Source organism: Entelurus aequoreus, linkage group LG11 (assembly GCF_033978785.1).
Source record: "Entelurus aequoreus isolate RoL-2023_Sb linkage group LG11, RoL_Eaeq_v1.1, whole genome shotgun sequence".
Lineage (NCBI taxonomy): Eukaryota > Metazoa > Chordata > Actinopteri > Syngnathiformes > Syngnathidae > Entelurus > Entelurus aequoreus.
In genome coordinates this window covers 53,379,907-53,406,599 of record NC_084741.1, presented here as the reverse complement: position 1 = coordinate 53,406,599, position 26,693 = coordinate 53,379,907, and the positions used below count along the sequence as shown (strand labels likewise).

The 26,693-nt window shown below is 38.7% G+C and overlaps 1 protein-coding gene across 1 annotated transcript in view; it reads right to left on the bottom strand.

Annotated features, from left to right (window-relative positions):
- The window catches only part of fxyd3 (FXYD domain containing ion transport regulator 3), a 36,802-nt gene that overhangs the window by 7,274 nt on the left and 2,835 nt on the right, over positions 1 to 26,693 (bottom strand). Inside the window, exon 2 of the mRNA XM_062063530.1 lies at positions 187 to 243. Within this exon, the coding sequence (XP_061919514.1) occupies positions 187 to 220 (34 nt within the window). The 5' untranslated portion in view covers positions 221 to 243. The remainder of the gene's footprint in view (positions 1 to 186; positions 244 to 26,693) is intronic.

Sequence of the window (26,693 nt, the reverse complement as noted above, 5' to 3'; positions counted from 1 at the left end):
CACAGAACCAATTACGCTCCTAAGTGGAAGTACTACTGTAATACATATGTTGGCACACTGACTTACACAGAAATTTTAAAAAGGCCCACGGTTGCCTGCATTTTAGAGGGCAATGGATTTTGAAATGATGATGTATTAACATGAAACAAAGCTTTATGGGCATAACTTTTCATTTACTTTACTCACTTGTCATCAACACCAAAGCACAGATTTTTGACATCTTCTCACTTGTTGCTCTTCTGCCTGAGAAAACAATTAAAAGTCAGTCATATGAAATTATTTACTCCACAATGAATTACACAGGGACATTTTTGGTACGCACAGTCAACATAGATGCATCATTTCAAATTAACTGTGCTACAATTATGTGTTGAGGATGGATGGATGTATGGATAGTTATGTGGGACATGCACGGAGAATGAAAGAAGTGGGCTCTGAGCACAGACACATATTGTAACATCCCGTAAGCTCACAGCGAGGTGCATTCACAAACACCGGAACTCTGAACGGTACAATGTTATTCACATGAATCTTTTACCCCTCACCTATGCAGCGCGCCTTAGAAAATGCCAGCCTTTACAATTGCCCATGTGGCATAAACGCTATATAACGTACATCAAACTGTGGTACGTGTGTAGTGCACTCTCCCACTCACCACCGTGATTATAAACACTATAATTTGTCTATAAAATTGTTATAACTATACATCTGCTTAACATTGTAAGCCTATTAACATTAAAGGAAACAACACATTGGTCTTTCCTTGTCTCCCACCGTGGTTACAGTGAAGCCAAGTGCTATATACGCTTCATCATAGGCAAAAAAAAAAGCATGTTCCCCAAGGTCACATGCGCCCCCCCCCCCCCGGTATCGCCCCATGCCCCCCCAGGGTTCCCGCCCCACTATATGAGAAAGACTGGTGTAGTGGTACGTCAAAGAATCTCTTGATTAAAGTACAGTGTTTTATTTTCTTATATTCAAACACACAATTACCGTTCAAACTGTGTGTTATAATACAGTGGCCATAACTATCAAATATAATTGTTGAATAAAACCTCTGCTTTATTTTTAATGAATACTTAGGCCTACTACGGTACTGTATTTGAATGTTGGTCATTATGATGGTACTTTGAGAGCCAAGTGTTTTCTAGGATGGTACTTGTTGAAAAAAGTTTGAGAACCACTGACCTATGTAGTATGTATAATGTGATATGATTCTGTTCTCTAACATGAATACATTGAAATACAATACTTATGTCTGGAATGCACCCACTTAGTCCAGTATTAGCAATGAAAACATTTCATTGTAGCTGTGGCACATTCAAAGGCAAAGTGTTCCTCCTGTATTTGATATAATATCCCATATCAGTGGCAGAAATCACTTAACATTGTATGTGGTCAAGTTTTTTCTTGGCAAGGCCAAAGAGGTTCCTTCTCTTCACAAATCAAACCTACAAAGAAATCTGTGACGTTTTTAATGTTCTCAGAAATGGTCATATACTGTATTTCCAAATGTGATGATTTGTGCAGCAAGACATTATTGGACAATAGAGAAGCACAACACACGTTATATATTTTTTCCAATCAGACAATAGTACAGAAACATGATCTGTTGTTGTAAAGTACATCTCTGGGTAATGCATTACACTTGAGTCATGTAAAAGCCTTGTCTTTTTAACTATGGGCTTATTACATTAAATATTAATTATGCATATCCCCATACACTGTAGATGTCTGATGCCTCCATCAAATATTTTTTTTTTCACAATTTAGCTTTCCCAGGTGACACACAAATCCATCACAACATTATTAGACTGTATTAACCCCTCAAACATTATTCTTGTCTGTAATACTTCTTTAATCATATCATTTTTTTAATATTAAAGTGTATCGACATGAACTTTTACTGAACAAGTTGTGACAACTGCAATTGGATTCTGGTGTGTCCGGTACACTTTGTGTCTATGCAACGATGACAAGTACAAAAGGTAACACAGACATCTTTTGCATCACTGCAGTGATTTTCCACTGCTGCCCTTCTGTGCTCGACACACTCTTTCTCACTAAAGAGCAAACACACCTGTGCCTGTTTTCATGCAGCACTTACATCATTTCATACTTTGATAACTTCTGTTAACTTTTTTTTAATCTACACCTGTACTACGATTTGAGAAAAGGTCATTATGATCGACAGACACACAAGTGAATTTACACTGTCAGTGTACAAATTATAAATAACTACAAAGATGAAAGTTGAACATTTAAGGTTCCGTATGATAAAAAAGGAGGGCGTGGGAGAAATAATCTGCTGCTGGTATTTGAAGCTTGGCAGAAAGATGGAAAAGAAGAGCGGGGCAAGTGCTTCTCTCCTAGTGACTCTCCACAGCAACCCATGGCAAAGCAGTGGGAATGCTGAGCATGGGAAACAAGCCAACAACCACTAGAGGATGGTTCACCTCAGGAGAGAACGTGCAAACATTGAGGAGTGCAATGAGGAGGAGACTGAAACACGAGAGAAAAGGGCAGGTGGAGAGGAGAGGACCCAGAGGACAAACTGCAGGTGAAAGGCTGTGTGTGGCTGAGAGGACAAAGAAGAGTTGTGTGCGTAGTGGTAGAAGGGGTGGCGCCTACGTCCTCTTGTTTGAAGATTGTTAGTTTAAGGTAAAGCCAGGAAGTGAGAGCGACAGCAATATTTTCACATAATGTGTTTTAGGGCGAGGTCACACTGGGCAATTTCTACCATGCTTGGGCCCGTTTTACACTGAAAGTCTGCTTTTTTTTTTTACAAGTGCATGCACGCTTACTCATGCATTGGCGCACAACCTGGTCATGTTCTATAATCGTACTGTACCTATGCATGGTACAACAGACCTGGTCCACTGTGAGTGCACCCTATATAGCTAAAGAAAGGGGTGTGCATAAACAGGTGTCGTACAAAATTCCAAAACTAGGCATATGTTGAGTGTTTTAATCAGACACCCAATACTACCACAGAAGGACACAAGTCATTGCGTGAAATGAAAACATTTCTAATAAAAAATATGTAACATATTTTAATGGGATATAATTGATAATTTATTCAAATATTTAAGAGTGTTTGTTTTCAAATGAGCCACTGAGGACACTTTGAGGCTACTTTGTCCTCCCCATGGCCCACAATCCCTCTGGAGACATGTCTCCTGCTCTGCCTGGTTTCAGGATAAAGACTTTTCTGTTCTGGCTCTGTCATGCTCTGTCTCCGACTGTGCCCTTTTTTGGATTTCAATCTTTTTTGCTGTTTTTTTCTTCTACATTCATTCATCCCTTTCTAGCTCACACTTTTACTATAACAGCACATAACACACAGTAGTTTAGTTTGATACAGTATGAGAATTTTTCCCTTGTAGTTCTAAAAAGTATCAAATTAACAAACTAGCCGTGCCTTTGGTTGATATGATACCAACAAAAAGGAGTTAGACACACTAGTCAATTGATTGGTTGACAGAAAATGTCCACTTGTGTATGACAGCAACAATGGAATGGGAGCAACACAAAGCTCCAACAAAGCATTTATTCTAAGAATTAGCCACATGACCAAGAGGAAGTTACACTGCTGGATGTCCTCTAATGTCATCCTTTGTTTACTGTTCTTTGGCAAATTCATTGGTGGGCTACATTGTGGTGTTGCAATGATGCCACACTATTTGCATAGCTGACACTCCACAATGGAAACACAAACCACATGAGGGTGTACCAGTGCATACAGGTTGCAACTTGTTGAACATAAACGGGAGCAATTGGTGGAAATGTGGCGTTATGTACCCACTATTGCTCATATTCACACTCTACTCATGAGGTTGCCCAATCAGTGAGGCTGTAACAATACTTTAATACGCTTATGTACGAGTCTGTGTTAGAACCCCATCAACTCCCATGACCACAAACAAATACATGGGTGGCTGTGGAGGAAAGGTCACCAGATCAACTTTTATGTAACATTTGACTTGTTAAGACTCCTAACAAATAACTAGGGCATGTTGCAAAGAGTTACACTGGGAAAGTATTACGACATTGACTTCCGAATTAATATCAAAATGCTTTGGAAGTGGACACAAAGGTTGGTCCTTTTAATACACACACATATACATCAAGTTAAATGTGGTACTAATTACTCAAATGTTATGAAGTTATCAGCACTTATGACAAAAATGTATTAGTACCTTTTGTGCATACTTTAGTTTTGTGCATGCATGATAAGGAATGAGATGGAATGTGTTGTGCACAATGTCTGACTCACATTGTTGTTACTATTTTTCCCCCACTACACCCACTCACTTAAATACTGGACAACGACCGGTATGCTTGCATGTGTGTGTTCCTGTTGAGCACTACAAAGACAGCTGTTGTCCTGCGGCATGTTTTATTCCCAAATTAGCAGCACTGAATTCCAGCTTTTGACACAAGGCTGAGATAAAGTTAAACTTATACTTCACTCGATGCTGCTTCATTTAGTCGATACATGACTTTGACAACTCTTTAGATATGTGAATACTTAATTAAGCAGGCAAATTGTCAGGCTTGTCCCTGACAGTTTGGTTATGTTTTAGTTTTTCCTCTGTGTCTGTCTTTATTTCCTGTCAGCGCTCTTATTTTGGTTATTTCCTGCTTTTCTCCCTGAGTGCTGTTTTCTCTCAGCTGTGGCTGATTGGCACATGGCCACACCTGGTGTCAATCAGCCAGCTGCTATTTAAACCTGCCTTGCTATCCAGTCTGTGCTGGAGTATTGCCGCTAATACTTGTCGTCGTTGAAGCTGGACTTGTATCCTGTAGCTGTTTGCAGCGTGCTGTCTTTTTGTTCCTAATTCCTAGTTCCTGTTTCCTGTCGCCTAGTTCCTGGTTTGTGTTTTACCTTCTTATTTTCGACATTAAATCATTTTCCTGCACCAATCCTGCCTTCTCTGCATCTTGGGGTTCGTCACCAACACCATGTGACACAAATAAAGTGATTACTAGTAACAAAAGGGTAGATGGGCTGCATGAATGATTAGTAAACATCCAGTTAATCAAGAGTTATAAATGAAAAGTGTGATCGAAGGAAATGATGGTTTGAGACAAGGAGAAATAGGAGCAAGCGTTTGTGAAAGGAAAAAAAGGGACACAGTCATAGGAAAGAGGGAGTGGAGCATACTAAGGCAATGAGTCACATAACACATTGCTAGAAATGGTCCTTCATGCACATAAGTCCTTCCATAAGCTCAAATCAGATTCAAAGAAACATATGATGATTCAAATCTACATTTAACGCATTTCCTTTTGGTCTTCATCTATCTATCCATTTCCTACCGCTGGTCCCTCTCGGGGTCGCGATGGGGGCTGGAGCCTATCCCAGCTGCACTCGAGCGGGAGGCAGGGTACACCCTGGACAAATCGCCACCTCATAATATTGGATATGCTTTGGTGTAAATGTTAAATACATTTTGCTCCACAGTCACATTTATAACCTTCTTTCTTAGTTTGTCTGCAAACAGTTAATGTGTGGAGGCGTTCCCTTTAGATGCAAATGAACCCCTCTATGTTCAGCCCTCTCCAAAAGTTTCAGAAATAATACCTTGAAAATGTACACTGTTAAATATATATCTTGAAAACAAACATCATCGCTATTTTTTTGGGACGGTTCTGCACATTCTCAAGCTGCATTTACCAGTATTTAACTCACTGTATGTTGCAGGTCAGTGTAATTGTGTGCATGCCACGATTAGAAAACATATTACAGGGTAATACATCTGTTCATTTTAATTGTTCTTATTTTCTTGTTCAGGGTACACAAGTCAATTTTGTGCATGAAATATTGGAAAAATAGTCTTCCCCAACCTGTTTTGGTCAACCAATGAATATATATTCTTTGTGAAGGCCTATTTGTCCAACATGCACATTTTTGGAGAACATTTTGGTGTCTGTTCACAAAGTATGGGACTGTGAAAAATCTAAATTCTAAAATCCCAAAGAGGAGTGTTAGAATATTTTTTCAGCAGAGTTTTGAGGCTAATCCAACTTTGTTCGGACTAAATGTAAACAAAAAAGTCCCGAGTAAAATGTTGTGGACAAATAAACACGGAATTTTTTTTTTTTTGTAGATACCAGAACAGGTGTGACGATGCCGTATGTTGGCCGTTTGTGGTGATACCAAGATGCAGAAAGTCAAGCATCATGCAGACAGAAGGTCGTCAAAGTCAAGCATCATGCAGACAGAAGGTCGTCTAATTAAGAAACCAGAAAGAAGAAAAGTAACTCGGGTCTAGCAGCAACTCAGAAAGCAACAGCACACTTTTGCATACACTAGATCAGGGGTCACCAACCTTTTTGAAACCAAGGGCTACTTCTTGGGTACTGATTAATGCGAAGGGCTACCAGTTAGATACACACTTAAATAAATTGCCAGAAGTAGCCAATTTGCTCACTTTACCTTTAACTCTGTTATTATTAATAATTAATGATATTTATCTTTGTGGAAACACTGATCATCTTAATGATTTCTCACAATAAATATATATAGAAACAGATAAATATCAATATGCAACACTTTATTTTTATATTTTCTCTAAGTGCACATTTTTCCAATTGAACATTTTCAAATGATCACTTCTAAGACAGTCTTGTGAAATCACAATATCCCATTTTAACTAGCTAGCCACTAACATTTTTTAACAAATCATGAATTACTTTGCACCATGTTTGTACAAATAATAACTCATGTAAAATACAAAAGTAAACTCTCAAATTTTTAAATCATGTCACACTTTGAACTGGACACCAAATCTGTTATCTGTTTCTTTGTCAGTTAGTGGGAAGCCTGGCATTGCATGCTGTTAACTAGTGTGTTGTACTCTGGTGTGTAACTTGACACTGCAACTCTGAGTGAGTCTTGCAGATGTGCATCAGTGAGGCGTGTTCTGTGTTTGTTCTTGATGAAGTTCATGTCAGAAAAGGCTGATTCACAAAGATAAGATTTTTCCTCATTGTTTGCGGAACCTTCTTAATCTTTTGGACATATTTTCACAGTAATCTGGCCTTAAGCTTAATTATGATAAATGTAAAATGTTAAGGATCGGAAATCTAAAGGGAACGTCCTTTCGAATGGAATGCAAAGTGCCTGTTTTGTGGACAGATGGACCAGTTAACATACTTGGTGTTGTTGTCCCAGAAAATCTGGAAGATCTAGGCCAGGGGTCGGCAACCCAAAATAATGAAAGAGCCATATTGGACCAAAAATACAAAAACAAATCTGGCTGGAGCCGCAAAAAATTAAAAGCCATATTACATGTGTCATGAGATATACATTTAATTAAGAGGACTTAAATGAAACTAAATGACCTCAAATATACCTACAAATGAGGCATAATGATGCAATATGTACATATCGCTAGCCTAAATAGCATGTTAGCATCGATTAGCTTGCAGTCATGCAGTGACCAAATATGTCTGATTAGCACTCCACACAAGTCAATAACATCAACAAAACTCACCTTTGTGCACTCATGCACAACGTTAAAAGTGTGGTTGACAAAATGAGACAGAAAAAGAAGTGGCATAAAACACGTCCTAGAAAGTCGGAGAAAGTTATACATGTAAACAAACTATACGGTGAGTTCAGGGACCGCCAAAATTAGTAGGACAAAACGGCGCTCGCCAAATACTCGAATCAGTGAAGCATGTTTAATACAAACAGTGTGATTTATAACAATTAGGGAGCTTTGTGTCATGTTTGTCCTCCTACAGAAACCATACTAAAACAAAAAAATAGATTTTTTTCCCCTCATCTTTTTCCATTCTTCATACATTTTTGAAAAATCTCCAGAGAGCCACTAGGGCGGCGCTAAAGAGCCGCATGCGGCTCTAGAGCCGCGGGTTGCCGACCCCCGATCTAGGCTCAGTAAATTATGATAATCGACTAAGAAAGCTGGACAAAATTATGCAATTATGGAAAGGGAAATCCCTAACCTTGTATGGTAAAATGTCTATTGCCAACTCGTTAATTATTCCTCAATTTATTTATTTGTTTTTGTCATTACCAGCTCCATCACAAAACTTTTTTAAGATTTATGAGCGGAGGGTCTTCGATTTTGTCTGGAACGGCAAACCAGAAAAGATTAAAAGAAAGGTTTTGTACAAAGAGTATGAATATGGGGGCCTGAAACTTCTCAACCTTGAAGCTATGTGTCTGTCTTTAAAAGCATCAATTGTTCCAAAGATGTATTTAAACATTGAGTGGTACACAAATGTCCTGTTGGACAAAAAACATGTACTGTATCAAAATAAATTGTATCCTTTTTTACAAGTGATCCCCTCCCAGAGAGTCTGCTGGGAGGGGAAACAATCCACTCATAGTGGTGTTTTCAATTTTATGTGCCAGAAAAAAGAGACGATATTTTGCAGCAGTTAATATGGATGAACTCTAATATTCTATTAGATGGAAAGCCTTTCTTTTGGAAAAATATGTTTGAAAGAGGAATCATTTTTGTCAATGATATTATCAATGAGAATGGTAAAATTATGAAGTATGATGAATTTAGAGCTATGTATGGTGATGCTTGTTCAAGCTTTTCATTTTATCAACTAACTGGAGTAATTGGGAAAAGATGGAAACAAATAATTAATTATGGAACTACTAAATTATTAGTTTGTAAACCTCTAATAAGAAATTCTAGTTGGCAAAAAGGAACTAAAATAAATAGAAAAATGTATAATTTTTATTTAATAAAGAAATCTTTGAAGGCTGCCTCATACAACACAAATGGAAAATGGGAGGACTTTTTTGACTGCCCGTTGCCATGGGATGCCATATTCAAACTAATCTATAAAACCACTATCGATGTGCAAAATCGTTATTTTCAAATTAAAATTATTTATAACTTCTTACCCACAGGGAAAATGTTAAAATTATGGAATATGACAGAGTCAGATGATTGCCTGCATTTGTTTTGGTATTGTCATATTGTGTCTTTGTTTTGGGTGGAAGTTGAAAAAATGTGTTTAAGGATTGGTTTGTTTATGAAGCTTAATGTGGTTTCTGTTATTTTAGGAGAGTTCATTGACAATCATGATTTAGTCAATTTAATTATAGTACTCTGTAAAATGTTTATTTTTAAGGCCAAAAACAGATATTCACTTAGTATTACTTTCTTTAAAACATTTATTCAGTATTTTCTAACTTTAGAAAGTTACATGGTTGAAAACGATAATGATGCCAAAAAACATTAAAAAAAGATGAGAAGTCCTCAAAGGCTTATTTTGAAAGTATAATTATGTTTATAGATTATATGATATCTGTTGTTGTGTTCCCTAATTTGAGTGACCTGGACATAATCTGGACTGTACATAAATGCTTATTTTGAAAATGTAATTTTGTTTATAAATTATATGCAATCTGTTGTGTTCCCTAATTTTTTTCTGTGTACATGAATGAAGGTGTGTGTTGCTGAGTCCGACTTGGACATTATCTGGACTGGGCCTGGTTTAAAAAACCCTTTAAACAAATCTAATTTCATTGACAACCTGGTCTGTTGAAGATAAGGCCCTTTTTTAAAAAATAAAATAAAATAAGATAAATAAATAAAAAACATTTTCTTGGATAAAAAAGAAAGTAAAACAATATAAAAATAATGACATAAAAAATAGCAATTAATGAAAATGTTAGTGGACCAGCAGCCTATACAATCATGTGTGCTTCAGGGACTGTGTCCCTTGCAGATGTGTTGTCTATGTTGTGGGAACCAGAATATTGGTAGCAGAAAGAAATAACCCCTTTTGTGTGAGTGGGTGTGGATTAGTGTGCATGGGGGAGGTTGTTTGGGTTGATGCACTGATTGAAAGTGTATCTTGTGTTTTTTCTATGTAGATTTAATTTAAAAAAAAAGAAAATTAAAACAATTTTTTTTTTTTTTTAAATTTATTTTTTATTTTTTTAGAACAGGCCCACGCGCGACTCATCTGGTTCTTACGGGCGACCTGGTGTTGGTGACCCCTGCACTAGATAATGAACCACCACTGAAGGAGGGAACAAGGTGGAATTAAATAGAACTAATTACCAATGAGGAACAGGTGTGCTGACAGGATAAGGAACACAACTTAAAGGTGCGACAAAGTGCAAAACACAGAGAACAAACATGGATGCCTGATAATGGAAAGTCGATCCGATATCCATCCATCCATCCATTTTCTACCGCTTGTCCCTTTTGGGGTTGCGGGGGGTGCTGGAGCCTATCTCAGCTGCATTCGGGCGGAAGGCAGGGTACACCCTGGACAAGTCGCCACCTCATCGCAGGGCCAACACAGATAGACAGACAACATTCACACTCACGTTCACACACTAGGGCCAATTTAGCGTTGCCAATCAACCTATCCCCAGGTGCATGTTTTTGGCGGTGGGAGGAAGCCGGAGTCCTCGGAGGGAACCCACGCAGTCACGGGGAGAACATGCAAACTCCACACAGAAAGATCCCGAGCCCAGGATTGAACTCAGGACTACTCAGGACCTTCGTATTGTGAGGCACATGCACTAACCCCTGTGTCACCGTGCTGCCCCGATCCGATATCTATAAGCAATAATTTCCAGACCCTTACAACCGATAACGTTAACCAATATTTATGTGTATATATTTACACATGATTTTGTAAGGATAATTGAACTGTTCACACTTTTCCCCCAAATGTCTCTCTACCAAAGAATATACAAATCTATTGTTGGAATAAGGTAAGAATAATATAAACTGATATGCCTTTACTTAATTAACTGTAATTTGAGTACAAATAATTTTCATACAATAATTCTGACCCATGCAAATTGCATAGAGCAAAATAAATTGTAATTTCAATTATTTAATTGATAGAGGACAACGAGCAACTCAAACATTCTGAATATGATTTCATACAATAAAAAAAATTACTTAATCTACCATATACTTAAATGAGGCAAATAGAAATAAGCGACAAGCGCTTTTTGTGTCGTTCTTGCCCGTTCCAGGTCCTAAATGGCTGTCAAAGTATCCCAAATTGTCGGATTACATTCTCAGCTATCTACTCTGCAGGTGAGAGACATGATTTATCATCGACAATAAACTTACAGGGAGCAGGGAAGCGAGGAAACAGCAGACCACTCGATGATGTAAACATAGGGAAGTGATCACGTCACCACTATAAATAGTTTGTCTGCATTAGCGCTTATAATATTTGGTTAATATTCAAGTTACAAAATGTAAATGAAGTATTGTGCTGCTTTTTGGATAGTTATTTATTAGATTTTATGGGCGGAAAAGTGGAGCTCCCATTAGCTCCACTGTAAGCAAATGTTTATTTAATATTTAGAATGCATTAAAAAAAATCCATTCATTGGATACTGGACACTGCAGGTGAAGTTTTCTATTTTCCTGCTATTTTTTGTAAGGGAATTAGATACATTAATGAATTATGGATACAATTAAGCACGTAAACAACAATTAATAGCCAATACATTCACATCTTATTTGAATAAGGTGCAACCAACCTTTTAGGCTAGATTAACAGGAATGAACACTTTCTGCTCACATTTCAAACATTTAATCAATTGTCAATAAAAGAACAGTAACTAACAGTTTAACAGTAGATTTACCTGATAAAAAAAGTTCCCCGACCTGGTCATACAGTATCTTTTCTCTGCCCTGGCGTCACTGATGACAGACAGCGTCCCAGGTGTTCTGAAACATGTATGCCCCCTCATCCCTGTTGATGGGGTTGGTCCGTCGTTTCCTGATTTCCATAGCCTACTTCATCCATCTCTTCTATTTATTTATTTCTTAGGAAATTATTTCTCCGGGGATCGGTGCGTTGCAGTAACTTTCACCGCTGTCCCTTCTATTGTGTCGGCCGCGTCTTTTATTGTTTAAAGTTGTGTTGCGGCTTTATCATTGTGTTGTGGCGTTTGCATTTATTGTGGCTTTTGCAATAGTACTGAAACTGAAAGTTAGGATATTGAAATGCCCGGCAGTAGAGAAGGAGAAACACAGTCGGAGATACACTCTCAGACACTTTCTTAACAAGCGGTAACAAAGTCAAAGCACACATTTAAAATCTGAACACACAGACACCCAAACTCCCGCGGGACTCAGTTCACTAGGCTGCCAGTCTCGCACACATCACACACAACAGCAACACCTCGTAAAGGCACACAAACACACATGTCCCAGATATTACATTATTGTCTTGTGGCGTTTGCATTTGTTATGACCTTTCTCGACCAACGTAGATATCTTCCATTTTTGTTTTGATGACGCCACAGACGGAATAATAGACTTAAAGGCCTACTGAAACCCACTACTACCGACCACGCAGTCTGATAGTTTATATATCAATGATGAAATCTTAACATTATAACACATGCCAATACGGCCGGGTTAACTTATAAAGTGACATTTTAAATTTGCCGCTAAACTTCCGGTTCGAAACGCCTCTGCGTGTGACGTATGCGTGTGACGTAGCCCGGCGAACACGGGTATGCCTTCCACATTGAAGCCGATACGAAAAAGCTCTGTTTTCATTTCATAATTCCACAGTATTCTGGACATCTGTGTTCGTGAATCTGTTTCAATCATGTTCATTGCATTATGGAGAAGGAAGCCGAGCAAGCAAAGAAGAAAGTTGTCGGTGCGAAATGGACGTATTTTTCGAACGTAGTCAGCCACAACAGTACACAGCCGGCGCTTCTTTGTTTACATTCCCGAAAGATGCAGTCAAGATGGAAGAACTCGGATAACAGAGACTCTAACCAGGAGGACTTTTGATTTGGATACACAGACGCCTGTAGAGAACTGGGACAACACAGACTCTTACCAGGATTACTTTGATTTGGATGACAAAGACGCAGACGTGCTACTGTGAGTATGCAGCTTTGGCTTTTTTTTGCGTATGTACGTAACTTTTTTAAAATATATAAGCTTTATGAACCTTGGGTTAGGTGAACGGTCTTTTGGGCTGAGTGATTGTGTGTGTTGATCATGTGTTTGAATTGTATTGGCGTGTTCTATGGAGCTAGGAGCTAGCAGAGGAGCTAGGAGCTAGCATAACACGTACCGTACCGTACGTGCGCGTCACGTACGTAACTTTTTAAAAATATATAAGCTTTATGAACCTTGGGTTAAGTGAACGGTCTTTTGGGCTGAGTGATTGTGTGTGTTGATCGGGTGTTTGAATTGTATTGGCGTGTTCTATGGAGCTAGGAGCTAGCAGAGGAGCTAGGAGCTAGCATAACAAACACGCAGGTGTTATTATGCAGGATTAATTTGTGGCATATTAAATATAAGCCTGGTTGTGTTGTGGCTAATAGAGTATATATATGTCTTGTGTTTATTTACTGTTGTAGTCATTCCCAGCTGAATATCAGGTACCGTGAGTATGCAGCCTTGGCTGCTAAACATTCGATAACTTGACCGTATGTGCGCGTCACGTACGTAACTTTTTAAAAATATATAAGCTTTATGAACCTTGGGTTAGGTAAACGGTCTTTTGGGCTGAGTGATTGTGTGTGTTGATCAGGTGTTTGAATTGTATTGGCGTGTTCTATGGAGCTAGGAGCTAGCAGAGGAGCTAGGAGCTAGCATAACAAACACGCAGGTGTTTTTATGCAGGATTAATTTGTGGCATATTAAATATAAGCCTGGTTGTGTTGTGGCTAATAGAGTATATATATGTCTTGTGTTTATTTACTGTTGTAGTCATTCCCAGCTGAATATCAGGTCACCCCCGGCTCTCACAGCATCTTCCCTATCTGAATAGCTTCAACTCCCCACTAGTCCTTCACTTGCACTTTACTCATCCACAAATCTTTCATCCTCGCTCAAATTAATGGGGAAATTGTCGCTTTCTCGGTCCGAATCTCTCTCACTTCATGCGGCCATCATTGTAAACAATAGGGAACTTTGCGTATATGTTCAACTGACTACGTCACGCTACTTCCGGTAGGTGCAAGCCTTTTTTTTATCAGATACCAAAAGTTGCAATCTTTATCGTCGTTGTTCTATACTAAATCCTTTCAGCAAAAATATGGCAATATCGCGAAATGATCAAGTATGACACATAGAATAGATCTGCTATCCCCGTTTAAATAAAAAAAATTCATTTCAGTAGGCCTTTAACGTTTAAAATCATTATTATTACAAGTGCTAACCTTCATATAAAGTCTGCCGTTCCTAAAGCCAATGTTTTCCTTTTTGTAGTATCAATGGCATTCAATGATTCCCTTTTAAAACAATCTTGGATCGATACCTATGCAGTGTTTCCCACACATTCATTTATTTGTGGCGGCCCGCCACGAAAGAATTACGTCCGCCACAAATAGATTTTTTTTTTTTTTTTTTTGTCTTGTCCAGCTTCTCAGGCAAATCATATAGTTGATGTAGATGCCCATATCGGCTGTTCAGATTTACTTTACAAAAGAGAAGTGTAGGATACTTCTCTTGTTGCCTTATTTGTATTTGACTTTATTAAATGTATATTTATATTATCATTTGGTGCAGGAGCAGGAGGGGATAGAAAGAGTGAAATTATTATGTTGCTGGTAAATAATATGGTTGTAGTAGTAGGCTAAAGTTAAATTATTTAGTATGCACTAATTAAAGGGGCAGAGCTTTAAGAGACATTTTAGCTTTTATATTTTATAAGATATATTTTTTGTAAAAACCACAATTAATAAATATATTTCAGTGAATAACTTATTGTTCAAATCTGCATATAAATATGTACATAAAGTGTTGTAATTATATTGTAAAATGGATGGATGGATGGATGGACGTTTAAAACAAAACTGTTATTATTAATTAGTAAGTATACATTTTCTGAGCCTTTTTAGAGAAAATCATATCATTGTAGTAAATTATGCAAATTACTCGATGATGTCATGGTGACCACGCCCATAGCCACGCCCCCACCACCACAGGTATCTTGGCAGTTTATGGGAAACACTGCTATCACATGGAAGGCAAACTTACCGAGCACAGATCGATATACTTGAAATTTAGGAATATAAGTCAATCTATCGATCAATTTTTACACCCCAAATTGTATTCATTAAACCATATCCAATTGTATTTCCAATCCGCAAAGTATGCAAAAATGCTGTCTAAACATCACAAAAAGACACAATTTCAGACGGACAATTTTGAATATTCCGTTCCGAATTTTCTGCTTTTGCACTCTGACTATGTCACCAGATTAGTCATACTGGAAATATGCAAACATTAGAAAGAAATGTGCTGTTCAACATTCACAATCCCTATGTAAGACATGAACACATATGGTTTTTTTTTTTAATGCAATTTAAGTCATAAACAAATAAATAAAAAGTCCACTAACAATTGAGTCAATGGGGACTCTCTACTCCACCCACAAAGCCCTCTAAATAACCATCCAAAATCCACCAACAATACTCTATTTACATATTCTAAGACTTGTAGCTCACCCTCCTTATATTCTGGCTAAAAAATATAAGGTTCTGGATCATAATTTTTCCCAAAGTAATTGCTGTTTACGGAGCCCCTAAAGCAAGGCTCTCAAACTCAATTTACCTGTGGGCCACTGGATGCAGTCTGGGTGAGGCTGGGCCGCAAGAAAAGATTTCTTAAAATTGTTTTTTTAAATGTCTTTATTTTTATTTTCAACACAAAATCAAATCAAAATATAAATGAACAAAATGAGAATTAAGTAAATAAATCAGTCATAAGTAATAACAATAATAATTTGATTTCTCCAGTCAGCAACAATGTATACACATACTTACTATGTGAGAAGTAACAATAAATACATTTGTGTACCTGAACATGGCTTGAACATGGCTTGTCTTGCCTACTTCTTGCTGCTAGACACCTGGCAGCGCTTCCTCTCGCATAGCTGAGCTACATTTGGCTGGAGAGAGGAAGCAGTTGAAACCCTCAGTATGGCTTGAAGATGATCATCAGTAAGTCTGGACCTGTACTTGGACTTATTGAAGTTCAAGGTGGAGAACACCTTCTATGTATGACCTTTTATGTGCTCCCAAAAAGGCACATGGTCCGCTTGTACATTCGGGAAAGCTCAGGAAAGCTGGGAGGCAATTCTCTCAAAAATTGTCAGGTGTCGCAGTGTGACTGCAGCCAGGAACGTAAGAAAACCCTCGTCTCCATGGCAACGTTTCTGTCGCTTTCACTCATCTGCCGCTTTTCCACTAACGCAGGGGTAGGCAACCCAGAACGTTGAAAGAGCCATTTTGGACCCAAATAACACAAATCGTCTCTGTCTGGAGCCAACGGGAGGGGGGCGGGGGGGTCTCGCCGTGGAGTTTACAGTTACGGTAGCACAATTAGCCCCGAACGGGCTAACATCACGACTAACGTGTTACACGTCCGTTTCGCCCAGCGACTCTGTCGGAGTATCAGCACTGGGGTCCAGTGCACCACAGTTTTGTATTGTCGCTCGGTCCTTCGGCAGAGTGCTTCGGAAGCTACCGGACCGCTCGTCTCCCCGGCCTGGACTGTTTACAGCAGCGCCAGGGGAAGGAGCGAGAGAGAGACACACACACACAGTGACAGAGAGAGAGAGAGAGAGAGCGAGTAGTCGGGCGAGCAACGGAGGGAGGGAGGGAGAAAGAGCGCATGCGGGTCTAGTGGAAAAGCGGCAAAACGTTTCTCTGCTTGCATCACGCAAGTGACGTCAATGTTCAGCCCTCGAGAGCCATATACCACACCGTGATTGGTAGATTCCTTCAGCTCCGCACACAACGCTGTCAAGCGCCATTCATTTAAAACACGCGGGCAGCACTAACATTAAACTTTCATATTAAGGTGGGGGCCGCAAAATAACATCTCGCGGGCCGCAATTGGCCCGCTGGCCGCGTGTCTGAGACCCCTGCCCTAAAGGGACATTGAGGAATTTTTTTTTTTAGATATGTATCTTGTGTGCATGAGAAACTTTTGCGTGAGCACGAGATAGTTTCTCGTGCACACGAGATATTTTCCCGTGATTACAAGAAACATCTAGGGACATGGACAAAATATTTTTTTAGGAATGTTTATGTGCTCACGGGAAAACATCTCGAGCACACGAGAAACTATCTCGAGCATACGAGAAACTATCTCGAGCGCACGAGAAACTTTTGCAAGAGCACGAGATCTCGTGCGCACGAGATAGTTTCTCGAAGGGCTGGTGGATATGGCCTTTTTTTAATATCGCGATATTTTAAGGCCATATCACGATACACGATATATATCTCGATATTTTGCCTTAGCCTTGAATGAACACTTGATGCATATAATCACAGCAGTATGATGATTCTATGTGTCCACATTAAAACATTCTTCTTCATACTGCATTAATATATGCCACTATAAAACGTTCATGCAGAGAAGGAAATCAACTAAAAAAATCACTATTTTTTTCATACGGTGTTGATCTGGAAATGTTTGCCTCGGCATTTTGATGGTGTGGGCGTGTGGCACCGAACGGAGATGTTGACATGCGGAGTAAGCACTGCTCATTCTCTAGCAGGTGACTTTTCAAATGATGCTACATATTAGCAGTAATGCTACTTTTTATAGCAACGCTTTCGCCCCACACTTAACAAATTACGGTTGTCTGTTCGACATATTCCCACTTGAAGCCAAACCCCCGCCAGACGATGGACCCCTGCTGTTTTTTGGGGGAATTAATTATTCCTTCATTTGTTACCAGCTTGGCACCTTCTTTCTCTTGTATTACCGCTAGCATCACAGCTAACGTTAGCCATGCTGCTACCTCTTTGCTGCGCGAGGGCGTATATGTATGTGACGTATGACATGACAGTATGTGACGTATGTAGAAGCTGCGCTTGCTGTCTGTGAGAAGGAGAGACAGGAAAGAGCGAGGAGAGCCTGTAGTGTAATGCCAGCAGCTAAAAGCAACTGCGTGAGAACGCATACTCAAATATCACTATATAGTCATTTTCTATATCGCACAGAGACAAACCCCCGATACATCACGTATATCAATATATCGCCCAGCCCTAGTTTCTCGTGAGCATAAAATACATATCGAAAGAAATAAATTCCCCCATGTCCCTTTAGTGGCTTCGTAGTTGTTGGCTCTCACAAAGTCTACATGATTAACATTGTTGCTGGGCAAGGGATCTGTGGTTCCCACCTCTATGTCACGTCTCACATGACTGGCTTGCTCATTATCTCTTAAAATGGCTTGGGGATCTCCGTGAGATTTTTACTACTGTATTTTGATCATACCTATTGAACTGGCAAACTTTAAAAAAAAACTCTATAGAGGCAACTTGTTTTTCCATTCTACTTTAAGATCTTTTCTTTCAAACGTTTGCCTCTTATCAAATGCTTTCTTCTCAGTCCTGTGGCCTTACTGTATGTTTGCTGCGGTCGCCACTATTAATGCCACATCTGGGCCAAGCAACACAAGCAGTTTTGTACTTCTTCCATAAATTTCTGCAATGTTAAATATTAAAGTAATCAGATTTGTTGTATTGAAGCTCGTCATTCTGGGAAAAAGCATTTTTAAACTGCGAGTGAAATGTCTTCTTCTTACCAGCGACTGCAGCACTATCATGATTTTCTCTCAACACAACAGGCGCAGTATCATGACATCACAAATATGCAGCCATACCATAGAGCAGGGGAGGGGTTGAGAAGCCAGGCAGTAAACCACAACAAAGATTAACGACAAACACAAAGATAATAAGCCTTAATTATTATGATTTTTCATTATTGGAATTATCGATATGTCGATAATGATCAGCCGCCGATTTTATCGTGCATCCTTAGGAAATACTAACAAAACTGAGCACCAAGACAATAGGTGACACTAAACCAGGGGTCGGCAACCCGCGGCTCCGGAGCCGCATGCGGGTCTTTGACCACTCTGATGCGGCTCAGCTGCATACTTGTCGACCCTCCCGGGAGACTTCCGGATTTCAGTGCCTCTCCCAGAAATCTCCCGGGGCAAATATTCTCCGGTTTTCACCCAAACAACAATAATAAGGGCGTGCCGTAATGGCACAGCATTTAACGCACTCTACAACCCGTATATACATCGTGCCAGCCCAGGCACATTTCTTGTATGCAGCTTCTGCCAGTACACATAGGTGACAGCAAGGCATACTTGGTCAACAGCCATATAGTTTACACTGACGGTGGCGTATAAAACAACTTTAACACTCTTACTAATATGCGCTACACTGTGAACCCCCACCAAACCCCGCCCCCCACACATCACACACCCCCCAACCCCTCTGTGCGTCGGTTGAGGTGGGCGGGGTTTGGTGGTAGCGAGGGTGTATAATGTAGCCCGGAAGAGTTAGGGCTGCATGGGATTCTGGGTATTTGTTCTGTTGTGTTTATGTTGAGTTACGTTGCAGATGTTCTCCCGAAATGTGTTTGTCATTCTTGTTTGGTGTGGGTTCACAGTGTGGCGCATATTAGTAAGAGTGTTAAAGTTGTTTTATACGGCCACCGTCAGTGTAACCTGTATGGCTGTTGAGCAAGTATGCCGTGCTGTCACTTACGTGCGCAAGCAGAAGTTGCATACGGCATGTGGCTGGGCTGGCACGCTGTATGTACAGGTCGTAGTGTGCGTTACATGCTGTGCCATCACGACACGCCCTTGTTAATGTTGTTTGGGTAAAAATCAGCAGACATTCGAGAGAATAGTTGCCCTGAAATTCGGGAGTCTCCCGGAAAAATCGGGAGGGTTGGCAAGTATGACGCTGTCAAGCGCCATTCGTATAAAACTTGTGGGCCGCACTAACATTAAATATTCATATTAAGGTGTGGGCCGCGTGTCTGAGACCCCTGGTTTATACATAGCACAAAGCAAAAAAAAACTTTGCATGCAGTTTTATTTTATTTTAAATTTCAAAAGAGTCTTGTGGCTCCCATTGTTTTCTTTAATTTGTGAAACTGGTCAAAATGGCTCTTTGAGTGGTAAAGGTTGCCGACCCCTGCACTAAACACAGGAAAATAACAAACGCAGTCCAAACTCTCATGTAGGATCATGACAGGAGTACATCACATGAGAAAGCATGACAGTCTCAGTACAAAAGAGCAGAGCACAGAGAAGGGGCCATGCAGGCAGAGAGCATGTACTGTTCTAGGATGCCCACGTAAGTGTTCCGTCAATCTGACATAACAAGTGGCCCACTGTTAAAAACATCTACGATATGGGATGCCTATTTACAAAAATTATAAGAAGTCATTATAAGTCAAAAGGCATACCACAATAAATCTGCAGTGCTGAATTACTCAACATTTCTGGAACGACTTTGGTAATGCATTTCAGGCAGTTTTGTCCAAACAGTGTTACCGCAAATGAGCAGTTGATCCGGTAGTGACAGGCTGAAAAAACAGACAAGTCAATAAGGAGGATGCTAAATGGTTTGTAAAGCCCTCTGACTGGGAAATTTGAGTACAAAACCAACATAAAGTCTTTTTACTAAAGCACTTCCATCTTGAAATACCACATTTATAACAAATAGCAGCAACAGGTCCACAATAATGTAGATAAATGTTTGTTTAAAAAAGAGACAGGTTTATTGTTTACATTCACATGATGTTAAGGGTTTTGAACAAATACATTAAGTTCATATAGGCCTGAGCCGATTATTAATAAGTCAATTATCAATAAATGAAAATGAACTCAATAACTTTGCCAGTATCGATAAATTGCTATGTTTGTGTCCTCTTCGTCACTTGCTTCGAATCAGGGTGCAAGAGGGTTCACTCTGTGCATCGCTCTCAGAACCTGAGTGGGTTTGTTCAATAGAAGAATTAAATGAATGGAGTATACCCTCTTGTCAGTCATCTACAATTTTTGTCGCTGTGAGTGGAGGCAGGACTTCTAACTTCTGACAGTGAGTGAGGGAGCCTCGCTAATGGGAAGCACCACAAGTTAAAAAAAAATAAGACAAAAAAAATATTGCAAAGCAATGTCACATTGTGGTAATTAGCAAGATTAGCCAATTAACACAAACAAACAAACCAGTGTGCCAGATTTACGGTGGCAGACAGGGCAAAAACAAACACAAACAAACAAAAAAACCCACCCGATCCAGTTTTTTCAATTGACAAAAAAAAGTTCACCTCAAGATGTTAATTATTTATTAAAGTGCAATTTTTGAGAATCTACTTTATTTTTATTGTTTACTTATGTAGGATAATCACAAGTTCATGGCCTTCCAATTGCAATGGTAAAAAATACTAACTAAATAATAAATTATTGTGCTTGAAAGAGCTAGTGCAATATTATCATTATGCCATATTATGTTTACATTAGTGCTTAAATTGGTCTCAAAATCATGCTGACAATAATTTGTGGAAGAATATATTGTCTAGCAAAAATGTTTATCCACCCAGGTGCATATATACATATGGAATGGAACATTATATATATATATATATATATATATATATATATATATATATATATATATATATATATATATATATATATATATATATATATATATATATATATATATATATATATATATATATATATATATATATATATATATATATATATATATATATATATATATATACACTACCGTTCAAAAGTTTGGGGTCACCCAAACAATTTTGTGGAATAGCCTTCATTTCTAAGAACAAGAATAGACTGTCGAGTTTTAGATGAGAGTTCTCTTTTTCTGGCCATTTTGAGCGTTTAATTGACCCCACAAATGTGATGCTCCAGAAACTCAATCTGCTCAAAGGAAGGTCAGTTTTGTAGCTTCTGTAACGAGCTAAACTGTTTTCAGATGTGTGAACATGATTGCACAAGGGTTTTCTAATCATCAATTAGCCTTCTGAGCCAATGAGCAAACACATTGTACCATTAGAACACTGGAGTGATAGTTGCTGGAAATGGGCCTCTATACACCTATGTAGATATTGCACCAAAAACCAGACATTTGCAGCTAGAATAGTCATTTACCACATTAGCAATGTATAGAGTGTATTTCTTTAAAGTTAAGACTACCGTATTTCCTTGAATAGCCGCAGGGGCGTTAATTAATTTAAAACCTCCTGTCACACCTGCGTTTACCGGAAACCGGCGGGATGGCCGTGCATGCGGTAATTATTTTAAAACCTCTTCTCACTCCGGCGTTTACCAAAAGGAATCCATAAAATTTAGGCGTGCGCTTTGAGTGTGATGTAAGCATACCATCATGAAAAGCACATTTAATTAACAAAAACGTTATTATGGTCTTACCTGTACTTATAAATGGAGTCCATTTGCAGCTCCTTCTGACCAAAAGCATCGATAACTTGTTTATAGAAGTCTTCCTTGTTTTCTTTCTTCAGTTTTAAAAGTCTCTGTTTCGATGGAGATATTCCTTTAATTATTACCTCCTGCTTCGATTGAAAGTCCAGTTTAGAAAACTGTTTTATTTTAGATACCTGTATGTGATCCTCCATGTTAGAAGTTCAGGCAGAGGGAAAAAATAAATCTCTTGCTGCGTGTGTTCACTTCTTCTGCAGTACAGGAAGTCGCAAGAAGGATCACTAGCGCGGCAGCGCCCTCTACCACCAGGAGGCGGGAGTGATTTAATGACTTATACAGTATTTCACACACGCAGCTACGGTATATTAATAAAACATAGCTGCTTACTGTTCTCTTTAGCATACTGTACCGGTATTCAATAGCTTGAACCTTAAATCCTACTGAAAAGCTCTTTATCTTTTTTCCTTTGTGCGATTGTAAACTACTGAAATCAGCTTCCTCCATTTTGAAAAGGAGGACAGATGCGTCACTCGTGACGTAACGAATTTGACCCGGTGGAAGTTCTAGCCATATGCTAAATATTTTGCGAAACGAGTTTGACCCGGCGAAAATTATAGACATGCGATAATAAAATTAATATTTTGCGAAACGAATTTGATCCAGCTTCAATAATAAACCGGCGATAAGGCCAAGCATGCGTTAATTATTTTGAGAAACGAGTTTGACCCGGCAGTAATTCTAGACGTGCGAATACTATATTCCCTGCGCCAATTCAAGGAAATACGGTAGTTTAAAGTTATCTTCATTGAAAATAAGGACATTTCAATGTGACCCCAAACTTTTGAACGGTAGTGTATATATATATATATATATATATATATATATATATATATATATATATATATATATATATATATATATATATATATATATATATATATATATATATATATATTCCCTTTTTCTGAGTTGCTTTGTTCATGTAAAATGAACTACAATTAATACAGACTTAAAAAATGTATGGTATTTAAACATTATTAATCAAAATTTAACCACGTCCACACAGTGATTAATCTTATTAGAAACTGTAATCGTTTAATAAAGTACAAGTAAAAACACTTTTTCTTAAATGATGCAACAAACCAGACAAAAGGGACATATATAGTCATGTAGTTCAGTACAAATGTTGGCACAGTTCCCTTGAAATACTCAGACTACAAAACACTGATTATTTCTTTGTTTGTCTGTAAAGCATACAACTTGTCAAGAACCTCAACAGTCCTTATCTTATTGCAGGTATATGTTTTTAATCACAATATTATGTCTTTATTCTTATAATTTTTCCCCCCGAAAATTACTTTTTCCTCAACATTTGTGACTGCTCTTGGAATATTACGACTTAAAACTGTTACATTATAGCTACAATCTCATCATGCTTTTTTAAAATGCATCCCTAACACTCTACCAGCAAGCTTTGGGCTGATTAGCTCGCTTTGACAAGCTGTAAATAAAAGCTTTTGTGTAGAAAAGTGCATCTGCTTTGAAGGTCATTGGTGGATCCCTCAAAATAAATCATTGGCCTCCAATAAAGCTTCTAAATTTAGTGCGTTTGAGAGGCGCCAAAAGGATGCAAAGAAAGGTGAGGAGTAGGTGCAGGTCACTAAAAACAACGTCCTCTGAATGTCCCTCTCTCCAAGGAAGCCACCACTTTCATCCTTCTTTTCTTTCTCTTTTTTAGGTCTGTGGTCATGCAAAGGGAAAGGAGAACAGCGAGTCTGTCTCGCTGGATAGGAAAGACAACTTTGTCTGTCATGAGAGTAAAAGCGAGAAATGTTTTACAGGAAATGTCATTTGTCAATACTGGGACAATAGAGAGTAATGTCTCAGCTTTCACACTAATTTTTCTCTTCAACCACAAGTTCTCAGGGGATTTCATGCACCAGTCATCCTTTTCTCACAGTCAACACGAGGAATATTGTTGGATTAAAACGCCAATTCCTTGTTTCTTTATCACGTTCAACAGCTGTGTTTAGTGAAACATGTAATATACATTTGATTGTGTAAGGTTAGAGCTGTCCTTTTATGTCTGCCTTCACGTCACTGTGTTTACACTTAATTGTACTTGAGGAAATTGCGGCACATTATTCTATTCTACTTGATTGTTTCAAAAATTATTATTTATTAAGTCCTTATAGTGTGTCTTTGTTCATTTAGATATATTTGTCAGCAGACCAAAAAATGCTCGCAGTTAAGCGAACTTCACCGAACAACCCTGTGAGCAGGGCAAATGGACTCAAATCCATTTTAAACGGACCAAAAATTACAATTGCGAACTCACCCATAGTGATGGGCAAATGCTCTACCACGAAATGGCATACACTGCATCAGTATCCATGTGTTGCCAGATCTACAATAATGATCGTATGTTTGCGATAATTTCAAAGCAATAATTCCCCAAATCCCATAATTAGGGATGGGAATCGAAAACCGGTTCTTGTTCAGAACCGGTTCCCGATGTATCAATCCTTGGAATCGCTTGCCATTTTGTCTAGCGTTCTCTTAACGGTTCTTTCAGGTGGGGATGACGTCATTACACAACGTGCGGAGCGACGTCAGATCGCCAAATGGCACGCACGGGCGGAAAAAGCACCACTTGTAATAATTACAAGGTTGCTATTTCATCAAAAGGAAGACATAGGTAACTTGACTCTCGCCAGATCTTTGTAGTTCGCTGAGCTCCACACAAGGATCTGGGACTTCTCAATAGGACATGTATTTCAGAAGGCGGGGCCTTGTAAAAAATCATTGTATGTGATTAGATAAACCACTTGTCCGTTATCTTGAATGACGTGCTACTTTAACCACTCACATCAAAATCAACCCGTGACGCTGATGAGAGCAACGCTGGGAAATCCAAAACAGAACAGCCGACATATTGGATAATGACAGAGTGAAAAGTTCTCTGTTCATCTTTTAAATAATTAATATTCGATAGATTCGAAAAACAGTTGCAATAGCAGAATCAATGTCAGCACACGACTCCTTGCTGCGTGCCGCCATTGTTGTTTGAATCAAACAGTCGCTTCGGCGCTACGTCACAAATATGAAATCCCGCCCGGCGATCCTGATTGGTTCATTATTTTTTGCTATCTTGAAGGAGTTTGCAATGCCCTCGAGCCCAGATCCTTGTGTGGAGCTCAGTGAACTACAAGGATCTGGCGAGAGTCAGGTTAGACATAGGAGCAAAATACTAAAATATTTGAACATAAAGCATTCTAGCACTATAAAGGAATGTCGCATTTTTGAACCGCGCTGAACTCATACCAGGCAGCAGTCATCTGACGTAAATACAACAGGTACTAATGCCGCCTATAATGATAGCGCTATTACCTGTTAAATTGAAATGAATGCCATCTCATTCAGATGAGCAAGAGGAGACATATTCTAAATGGTTTAGAGACGGGCAGTAGTGGCGCCAGTCCTCATCTGCCGCTAGCCTTCACCGCGACAGGGAAGAGTGCCACTCGGTTTGTGGTCAAAAGCTTTCAACAATTTGCCACGTAGATGCTCCTTCGGTAGGTGAATTGTAGTCAGAGAAAAGTTGCATGTTTTCCTCCATACCACATTTTCACTCAGTCATTATATTATACAAGTGAAACTCATAAATAAAGAATATTGTGTAAAAGTCGATCCGTGTCAGCAAATCAACTTCAAATGTAAAACTATGTGAGATAAAGTCATTACATGCAAAGTGGCATATGTCAAGCCTTTGTTTATTATCATTTTGATGATCATGATTTACGGTTTTTGAAAACCCCACATTTTCTGAGATTTTCAATTCAAGGTTTTCATAAGATGTAAGCCATAATCATCAACATTACATCAAAAGAAAGCTTGAAATATCTTGTGTTGCATGTTATGAGCCTATGTCATTGTTTCACCTCGTAAATCTGAACAAACCGTTGCACGATATATTTTCTAGGCAGGTGACAAATATTCCTAAAAGTTTTAAAAATGTTACACATATGTTTTATCTTGTTAAATTCTACAGAAATGTTTTATTTAATTTGAAAGCACACATGAGAACGCACGCTGACAAAAAACCTTTTTCCTGTTCAATTTGTGCTAAAGGTTTTGTACAAACACATACGTTGAAAAGGCACATGAGAAGACACACTAGTGAGGAAGTGTGAGTTGTAGTGTGTGTGATGAGAGAAGTGAGAGCATCAGCAAAAAAAAATGAAGCTGCAGGCTTTAAAAAAATGTTTCTACCGTTTATAGATTAGATCGTTTTAGAGTAGTGGTGTATGTATGTTTTAAGTATGTGCATTAGTATACAACGTTGTGTACATTCATTTAAAATACCCATTTTCTTTCATTGAACATGTCTTCACTGACTGAAGCATCAACTTATTTTGACTACCCTTCTATGAACTTTTTTG